The 10,540-nt window shown below is 39.1% G+C and overlaps 1 protein-coding gene across 1 annotated transcript; it reads left to right on the top strand.

Annotated features, from left to right (window-relative positions):
- Window positions 1–212: 212 nt before the first annotated feature.
- On the top strand, window positions 213–1,748 carry cart3 (cocaine- and amphetamine-regulated transcript 3). The gene is made up of 3 exons (XM_023408421.2): window positions 213–444; window positions 940–1,023; window positions 1,116–1,748. The coding sequence occupies exons 1-3, from the start codon at window positions 256–258 to the stop codon at window positions 1,221–1,223; spliced, it is 381 nt and encodes a 126-aa protein (XP_023264189.1). The 5' UTR covers window positions 213–255; the 3' UTR covers window positions 1,224–1,748.
- Window positions 1,749–10,540: the final 8,792 nt, after the last annotated feature.

Here is a 10,540-nt window from a genome sequence, read left to right as displayed (position 1 = left end):
ACAGAAATTACCTCATCACTTTACAATTAGTAACGAGTAATCCATTACTTTACCAGTAACGATGCTGCTGTTGTTGTTGACTTTTTGAGGCATATTTTGCCCAGCAACTTTTACGGGATGACTCACCCAAGGCAGCTGTTACGCATGACAAAAAGAAAAAATCAAAGGATAAGGTGGAGCGAGCAGATGGCAGGAGTCAGATAAAAAGGTGTTTGGCGCGAGCTGAGCGACTATTTGAGACGGGGAAAGGGCCACATGCTGCCGCACATCAGGACCATGCAGAGCTCCAGGCTGCTCAGCGGGGCGCTCCTCTGCGCACTGCTGCTGCTCTCCGGCGCCGCTGGAGCCGAGGTGTTGGACGGCGAGTCCGAGGAGGAGCTGAGCCCCAGAGCCCTGCGGGACTTCTACCCCAAAGGTCCGAACCTGACCAGCGAGAAGCAGCTGGTAAGATTTACACCTCCGCTTTCATTCCGCAACCTTTTCCTTTTTTTTCCTCCTTCTTCGTTTCATTATTTTATCAAATCAATTTGTAATTTATTAAATTTCTTTTGCACGTTACTCACTTTGAATCTAAGTGACACTGTGTTAAAACACCGTGACCACCTTAAAATGAGCCAAATTTCTCCATTCAGAAATGCATGAATTTAAGATTTTCACCTTCATGTAACATTTCTCACTTTGTCATAAAAGTTTTGCCATTTTAACCAGAATCTCACCTTTTTGCTGAAATCTATTTTGCAAATGAAAATGTTTACCTTCACCTTCATACCTCCATGTCCTTGCCGACAGACCACAGATTTTCAATCGTTTTGCATTTCTCTTAATTGATCATATGACACTCTAATATGTATATGTCCGTTGTTAAAAATAAAATAAAAATAAAATCAAACAAAAGGTACATTAATGAAGCACGTTTGCTGTGTTTATGTTTCCTGGCAGCTTGGAGCTCTCCAAGAAGTTCTGGAAAAGCTGCAGGCTAAACGACTGCCTATGTGGGAGAAGAAATTTGGCCAAGTCCCCACGGTATTGTTCACATATATCCTATTTATTGATATTGATATTGGTGGCGCAGCAAGTAGAAATGACCCCCCCCCCTCTCTCTCTCTCTCTGTCAGTGTGATGTCGGGGAGCAGTGCGCAGTGAGAAAAGGCGCTCGGATCGGGAAGATGTGCGACTGTCCCCGGGGAGCTTTCTGTAACTTTTTCCTGCTGAAGTGCTTATGATCTGATCTCAACCATCTGAATGTTGCAGTGAGATGGAGGGTCGGAAAAAACTGTCTCTCCATTGCTTTGTAATTACTGTCATATTTTTTTATGATGCAGCCGAGGAGCAGGTGGGGTGACTGCCCCACCCTTACGAAATAAACTATAGTAGTTCTATGATAAGAATATATTTTAAAAGTATATTATCAAAGAAAAACTATACGGATATTGTGGTGATGGACAGGAGATGAGGAAACCATCAAGACCAATAAAGTTACTGTAAATATTCAGAGCCACTTTATGTCTGTAGGAGAACCACAGGATCATTGTTGTGATGTAGTAGGAGCTAAGAAATAACCCATAATGCACAGTAAATTCACCTGAGGACCACATACACACTGTAAAGTCTTAACAGCAATATTATGGGAAAATCATCGTGATTCTTCGTCAGGACAAATCCAAACTGTCTTTTGAACTTTAGTTTCAGATGAATGTTTTGTGTATGACAATAACAGTAATAAAGTGTGGATCATGTTGTTTTGTAAAGCAGTTGAGTGGCCGCTTGTTCTTTTAAAATGTAATAACTCTGCTGGCTTGGAATCAGTTATATAACGCGCATGTCTTGCTTTTTTTTCTATTTTTTTTTTGTTTTTTGTTCATTCAATATTTGAACAATGACGTTGCTGTGACCGCGATCTGTGACGTCACACCTCCCGGGGGCGGCAAAACTGCTCCATTGGGGAGGGGGCTTTAAATGGAAGCTCGTTCCGCTGCAGAGGAAACATGAACCAGAGAGTGACTGTCACGTCTCAGTCACTCTGTCACCACGCCAAAAAAAAAAACCAAAACACTGAGCGTCCCACTCAGGTTCAGAGTGATCTAAAATTAAATATATTAACGTCATATCAAAGATGTGTTTGCCAGTTTCGACTTAAAGTCTTAAACTGTGTTTTACTTTACTGCTTCCTTCACACGGATGTTGGAGCTTCACTGTGCAGAGTTTGTTTTCACATTCATCTGCTTCTTTGTGCTCACCTTAAATCTGAATCCATGGTGGGTATAACACATGTAGGATTTAGTTACATAACTTTTGCAGAACCAAGCTTAATATCAAAACAGGAATGATTTTAAAGTCATCTTGTGTCCAGTAGTTTTGAAATGAATAGTATTTGCATTTATAGAATTTGCATTGTTTTTCAATATGGGAGAAGGATTTTTTTTGCCATAATTTAAAACCATATCAGAGACAAATTATTATTCAAAGAGTATTTTCCCCTCTGGAAGGGATCTTTACATCTGCGTCCCTCCCACCCTGCAAATAACTGAACTACCTGCTCTACCTCCAGAGCTACAGCTGCCCTGCTGCCTTCACAGCGTACCTTATGATTGTAGTAGTGAGACGTCCATGTCCCATGTCTTTTTTCATTATAAAGCAGGTCTAGGTTCTATATTAATACTGTGAAAGTATCAAAGCGCTCAGTTCACAGAGAAATACTCACAGCCTGTGAGCCGAGCTTTAAAATGAACCATGAGGCTCAAAGCCTCCTCTCTTCTGATTGGTTGACTGACCTGTTGTTGCTAGAACTCCAGAGAGAAACCTGAGAGAGGAGATGTAAAACTACACTGATGTTTTTTGGTGCTTAAAACCACAAATATATTTACTTGTGGATATCAAAACTTAAAATATAGGACCTTTGAGATCATCAATTGTGGAATGTTTTCAAAAATTCAACAAAGCTGTCGCCAACTGTTTCGCTTCAACTCTCCAGAAATCCCTCTTATGAGGTGAAAACTGGCGCCCATATTGTGTGTTGTATTAAGTGCATCAACCGTAACGAAAATACAGTTCAGCCCAAAGGTGAACAAATACAATAAAAAGTATTTTCTGTCTGAAATGGTGAGTTCAGTGTTAAAATGGCAGAAAGTAACTCTAAGTAACACTAATTCACTCAAGTTGAGGACTGCAGTGCATTATCTTACAGCTACTGCGCAGATTAAGATTTTACATACAAAAATTACCATCAGTTTAAACCAGCCAGCAGTTACAACAACAACAATCACCAGAACAACATTAAAATTACGCTTACCTGCAATAATGATAATAATAATCCAATAATATATAGTAGCAAAAAGAGGTAAGTGAACCTTTTGGAATTATCTTTATTTATGTATGAAATTTTATGAAAATATCATTCAAAAATTCACAGTGTAGCTGCAAGTATGTGAGGGAACAACATGCAGCAGTGTGTATGCTGTAAAAAGGGCACTGCACACCAACATGGAAACATCATCCCAAAGGTGAAGTAGGGTGGAGGGAGCAGCAGTGTCATGATTTGGGGCTTTGCTGCCTCTGCGCCTGGACAGCTTGACAGCATGTCCTACAGGATAATGTCAGGGTGACCAATTAATGCAGAAAACCAGGTTTTTTTCCAAGGGGTAACTGACTTTTTCTTGTCACTGTTAATAATACAAACTGAGAGGGGCTGTTTTGCATAATGAGTCCTTTATTTTTGATGGTTGTATGTTTTGCTGCTAATATTTATTGCTTTTACTTACGTTTATATATGTTACATTTTGAATCCAGGGCTTTGATTCATAATGGGGTATTTTTTAAATTTAGTATTGCTACTTATACTTAATTAAGGGGGGGGGGGGGTGAATCATTTATCTATCTTTTATACTGTAATTGTAAATATAACAATATATTTCCCATATACCCCACTGACATTAGCTAAAGGCCTGCCTCACTCCCACCAGTGGCTAACATCCTCAAGTCTCCCTGACACTGAAGGTAAATGTAAGTAGCAGTAGCAAACTATCGAGCTTGTTACTTTCATACCTTCAGAGTTAGCTAATGTTAGCTAGTTTCTAACTTTAGCATTAAGTTGCAGTTTAGCTAACTGATGTTAGCTAGGCTAGCTGATAGCGCACCCTCTCATTTCCAGTGCCGGCTTGTCATTTCATTACTAATGTAAAATGTCAAATATCTCATTTTAGCGAAATTCATGAGCAGTGAAACAATGGAGGATTAGTTGCTGGATGCATTTTGACATCAATATAGAGTTTATTATTTTATTTTAATAGTCTTTTGTGTGTTTAGGGTGGTTTAGTCTTTTACCTTTTATAACAGGCTGTTGGTTGGGGAATTGAACTATATTAAAATGCATGTGTGTTGGGGGCTAAGTTATTGTATTAGTGGTGGGAAGTTATTAAGTACATCTACTCACTGTTAGTGCTGTTCTTCAGTACAATTTTGAGGTACTTGTACTTGAGTATTTCATATTTCATGCTACTTTATACTTCCACTCCACTACATTTCAGAGGGAAATATTGAACTTTCTACTCCACTACATTTATTTGACAGCTTTAGTTAAACAAGCATAATAGTGTAAGGACAGTTCACTGAAGCGTGCGCCTGCACCGTGCTGGGTTCCCTTTCCCCCCAGAGGAAAACTCGACCTCGGGATTGTCATTGTATAATTTGCACGCTGCACATGGACAACTGACACTAAAGTCCCTTCTGAGATTTGGTGATTGAAATTATTGTCTTAAGTTACCTGATGTTTTCCTTGACTCCTCACTGATGTTTCAGTTGACTTGATTTTTCAGGCGCTCTGTTTTTTGCAGCTTGGGCAGCATCATCGTATTCCACATCACTGTGCTTATCTCTTATCCAACCTTCCTCTGTCAGCAGTCATCAATAATACAGTGGAGACAAGTACAAAATGTTTACCTAGTCCGTTTTTGCTTGGCTGTGTGTGTGTGTACACTCGGGATGTGCGTGTTATCATTATGGAAGTACACATGGAGCCAAAGGCGGACTGCAGTTTGTGCTGTCGATCAAACTAACCAGACACCTTTTCCTGTTTGTCCTGTTATTTCCTGGAAAATAATTCTATATATTTAATATTTCCCTGACATATAGAGACAAACAACACATTCACACCTATGGGCACTTTAGACCTGCCATTTAACCTAATGTGCATGGCTTTGGACTTGGACTGTGGGAGGAAGCCGGTGTACCTGGAGAACACGCAAACTTCCCACAGAAAGGCCCCAGGGTTCGAACCCAGAACCTTCTTGCTGTGAGGTGACACTGCTAACCACTGTATCAGCGTGCCACATGACAATATCAGCTGGTGCATGTATTCACCAGTCCAACATATTGATCCAGAGTGAAATATCTCCCCAAACACAGGTCATTCCTGGCTGCTGGAGAACGAATCCTATTTGTTTTGTTGCCCCTTTAAACAGGAAATATCTAAATCTCATCAGAAGATTAGCATGGATTTTCCTGGGCATGTTCAAGAAGAGGTATAATGACTCTAATGACTTTTCATCTGGCACCATCATGAGGTCAAATTCTTAATATGTCCAACATGTTGATTTATGTTAATGTTTGTTTTTGTTTTGTCATTTTAGGTGAAATTTGTATGCATTTTTATAGGTTATTTTAATAAGTTATTTATCTTTTTTGAAAAGCATTCATATGTTGTGTGCATAAATTTAAGATTAATCAAGAACACATACATCTCTATCGTTCAGCTTGCCTGCATAAGATGCACACAGCCTCCTCAAAATGGGAGAAAATGAAGTAATAAAGTTTTATTACCTTTAGTGACCTGAGAGTTATTGGTGACTATTTTATATAAGTATAAGTATAATAAGTGCTAGGAAGCTGTCAGGAATGAAACTTGTACTCACTTGCTCCCACTAGATACACTCTCAACATCAGAGATTAGTTTGTGCACACAGCGTAAAATCTTATTTCGACAAAAAAACACTCATCCAGTAGCACTACTACTTGCATTGCTTTAGATTGTTTTGCTGTTGATGAAAACTTAACTTTAATATTGGTCATGTTCGCATGTTTTATATTCAGCCATCCACAGATTGAGAAAATCTCACCATCTTTCCTCTATGAAACACTTTCAGAAACCATTGAACAACTAGAAACATTCATGGCGGTTACACTGACAATAAGACTGTTTATCTTATTCCTGAACAGTATTACTTTCTCCAGACAGCGGGGATTTGTTATTGATTCCTCGGGGGAATTACCTCCAATGCCGATAGAGATTGCATGCGTGGATAAGGGCTTTTTTTCACACATTGACACAGTTCAAACCTGCAGCAATTGCCGATTGAGAGAAGAGATTGTTTGTGTGCGATAATTTGACAGTGAACTACAGAATGAAAAACCGGGATAGTGACGGACAACAGAGAGAAACTGAAAAAGAGGAAGAGGCATGGGATGATTGAGCGTGTGATGGATGGAGACACGAGAGCAGGTGACAAGTGATACAGTCTGAAATAGAGATTACTCTCTGAGAATGACGTTGTTGGGTGTAAACCACACACAATATATCAACACCAGACAATGCTTGAAGCATTTAAATTGATTTATAAAGGTGTGAACAATAATATGTGCACATGCTCACAGACCTCTTGTTGTGTGTCTGCATATACAGTACAAACCTCATGTAATGTGATGGCCATGACTGTTATTATCACTCCTCATGAAAGACACATATAAATAAATCAATGTTGCTGAATGTCATACCCCTCTCTTTACCTGTTACTACCACTATTCCTCTTCTTGTTACTCTCCAATAAATGGAAGATATAATGAAAAATATAATATTAAATCAAAGACAGGACAGTCCAGTCTCTAGTGTTACTAAAACAAATCACATGCAAGGTACCATAATGCACCTTTAAAACACCACAAATTACAATATAGGATTTCAAAAAGAATCATTTACTATCACAAAGCATATAAGTAGAACAAAATACCAAAAATAAACTTAAAGGTATCACAAAAAGCAGTAATTACTACTGACACTGAAGAAAACACAAGGTGGTGAATGAGGTATTACAAAGAATCACAATGTGCCCAAAGTGTACTAAAAAGTACCAATAATAACACACACTTCACAGACATACCAAAGTAACAAGGGCCACAAAGTTACAAAAAGGTGCACCAGAAACAAACCACACACCATAATCAAAAAGTGGCACAATCTGTACAAACTGCAATAAAAGGTTCTACAAAGAACCAAAATAAATAAGTTCTCTTTTATTAAGACTCATCACACGCTACTGTTGTAACATAATGTATAAAAACTACAACAATATGTGCCACAAAGTACCATAATAACACAAAGCGCCTCAAAGTGTTGCAAAAAAAAAAAGTACCACAACCACAAACTACTAAAAATGTTCCATAAAGCAAAGTTTCATTAAGCTGACCAATACACATCACAGGCTCCTGCAAAGTACTATAATCTACCAACAAATATCACAAAGCAAAACAAAGCCTTTGACAAAGTGTATTGCATGGTACCAAAAAAAAAAAAGCCAACGAATGTAAATAAAAGTACCACAAAAAAGTAGCATAACACATCACATGCTACTCCAAAATACCACAGACTATCATGACACGTGTATGTTGGAGAACAACAAGTAAGTACACCACAAAGAATCAGGGTAGATTGAGATACTGTACTTTATGTTACACTGCACTTTATCATTTTAGTATGCGATACTTTATATCAGCGTGTCTGGGTTGTTAGGTAATGTCTCTTTGTTTTGGGACTTAAAAGACCTTAGATCAGTTTACATGGAGATGGATTCATATTTCAGTGGAAATATTAAGTTTCACGTTTTATTACAAACAGAGAATAATCCTGGTGAAGTTACACCATACTGTGCAGAAGTTTGAGGCACTTTAGATGTTTAGATTCTTATCCACCACAAGAACCCATCAGGGAGGCGTCTGATTGGTCCCAAATTAATTCTGCAGCAGAACAACAAGCCCAAACAAACAGCCAGAGTCATAAAGAACTTCAGAGACAAGAAGAACAAGGAGCCCTTCAACAGATGGTCTGCCCCCCACAGAGCCCTGATCTCAACATCATGGAGTCAGACTGGGATCCCATGAAGACACAGACAACAGGAAGTCCCACTGTAAAGTTCAGAATCACATAATAAGCACTGCTGCCCTCTAGTGGTGCAGCCTGAGACCAACTGTATAAAACTATATAAGTATATTTCCAAAATGTGACCTCCATGACATGATACTGTTCGCTGTTTAGAAATTGAAAATACACATTCTATAAGGGTGAAATACAGACTGGGAAGCTTTAGTTGGAGCATGGTTTGATCATATTTATCAAACTGCTAAAAGCTACATTTTGGACATAAGGTAAAGATGCATGTAAAAAACCTTCTCTTTTCCTCACACAAGAATAAAAACTATTGATCTACCTCCTGTTGTGGAAATTTCTGTATAAGGCCGTCTATGAATTGAAAAAAATAATGAATCATCTGGCGAACGTTGATGTCTTCTGAGTTAAAGAGTAACAAAAAAAGCCACAATATACAACACCACAAGTCTGGTCATGTCTGTAGCATTCAATCATCCCTAATACATCTGTGCTCTCGTAATTTTATAGCCATTTAACAAGCTACCTGCCCTCTTCTACAACACTCACAGACGAACACATTGGCAGTTTCTACATTCTGTCATTGAACAGCATGTACAATATAGCAGATGTTTGGTCTGTCTATATCTGATTATTATTATTCTATAATATATTATTATATATTATTATTCTTTCTCCGGTCATACATGCGATCACTTGAGAGTTGCTCTTAAATGTGACTTTTACACTTGGCTGTAAGTAGGAGAAAGTCCCTTCATAAGAGTGTACCACTGCTCACACGCCAACCATTTTTTATTCTGAAAGTTGGTGCTTTAAAGTGTTGTAAGTGTCCTTATTATTAGTTTGATCAAAACAAACCCTGATTTGTACAATCCCCAATAATATAAGGTTTTTACAGGAAGACACTGACATAACCATAAGCTCCTCTTGCGTACACAAACGTGACATGTCCACCTGTCACCACAGAGTAGGAAATAGCTTATTTTAAGCATCAGCCATGTTTCCGGATCATAGTACTGCTCGTGTTCACATTGTCTACTGAAGAATCACAGTGCGGCCATGTGAATAAACAGCCGGGTCAACTGTGTTGATGAGGCCGAAGGCGTCCTGTTGATATAAACAATAGCTTCGTTTCTTCCGTGGGGGGAGGTCAGGCATGAATGTCACTCAAATCACTTAGTTTATAATTATTTGATCCGGCACCGCTAACATCTATTTAACCATCTCTAATGAGGAACTGCGTCATCCTATTCACGGGTGTCTAAACTTGCCAATCATCACTAATGAGAGGCAGTATGTGACATAATTCAACATATAAAACTCCCAAGAATTACGTTTTGCAGTTGTCGGCAATTCTCCAAGTGAATTAAGTTAAATGCTCTGTAAGCGACCGTCACTCCCACTAGATGTCGCACTGAACCACCAGCATTTCAGACCAAAACAAACGCTCCTTCAGCCAAAAAAACCTCACGTCCCCCAGTCAGCAAGGTGTTTCTTAACATCCTCGTGCAGCGGTAAAAGCTGGCCGTCAAACTCACAGCAAGAAGTGAATAAAGTTACCTCGTGTAAACCATCAGCTGACAGCACAGCAACACTGACAGTTAGCTAACTAGCGATAGCAACATGTGCCAAAACACATGCATAGCATCGGAAACAGTAAGTTTAAGCTAACGTTGCCATGTAGCGGTCACTAATGAAAACAGACATTTAGCATCATGTAGCCGTGAAGTTACTTACACGTGGAGGAGAAGAGAGGCCGGTTCCTTTAGCGGCTCCTGGGGCTGTTATAGTCCAGTATTGGCGCCACAGTTGAACTGGGAAAGAAATTCAGCCTTGGACTAAACTGCAGGGGATTTAAGAATAACACTGAGCCGGTAAAAACCATTTATATCTTTTTTTATTAGCCTTTATTAGGCCTTTTACGATTAAAACATGGTTTCTTCAGTGGAGGAAATTCTGGCAGGTAGCTTCAACCTGAACAGTGGTAGTTCACCGCCATCTTACCTGTGGGCGGTGCCTGAGTGTTTATAAACGTGGGAAGAGCCAATGGTTTAATGAGGGAGGGACTCTTACATGCACTAACATGCACGCGCCCGATGTAATGGGAAATAGGTGTAACTGTGACTGTTGCAGGCTGCAGACGGATCTTTTGAGACCTGATACCAAAACAAAGAACAGAGCAACTCAGATCACAACACATTCAGCGGGGGTGTGACTTCATTCTCTGCTCAGGAAGCCACTATATCTTTACACAGGAAATAGTTGTTTGCTGTTATATAATTGTTTAAAATCTTGTTTGGTTTATTTTTTATTAAATGTTCTTTGAATAACTGTGCAGTCATGATAATGCTTGGTGCCGTTCTCTGCAGAAGAAAACCAAATAAACGTGAC

Source organism: Seriola lalandi, unplaced genomic scaffold (assembly GCF_002814215.2).
Source record: "Seriola lalandi dorsalis isolate HSWRI2012SDOR001 ecotype SW California unplaced genomic scaffold, Sedor1 jcf7180002054361, whole genome shotgun sequence".
Taxonomy (NCBI): domain Eukaryota; kingdom Metazoa; phylum Chordata; class Actinopteri; order Carangiformes; family Carangidae; genus Seriola; species Seriola lalandi.
Note: the sequence above shows the minus strand (reverse complement) of the source record. Positions and strands in the feature narration are given on the sequence as shown.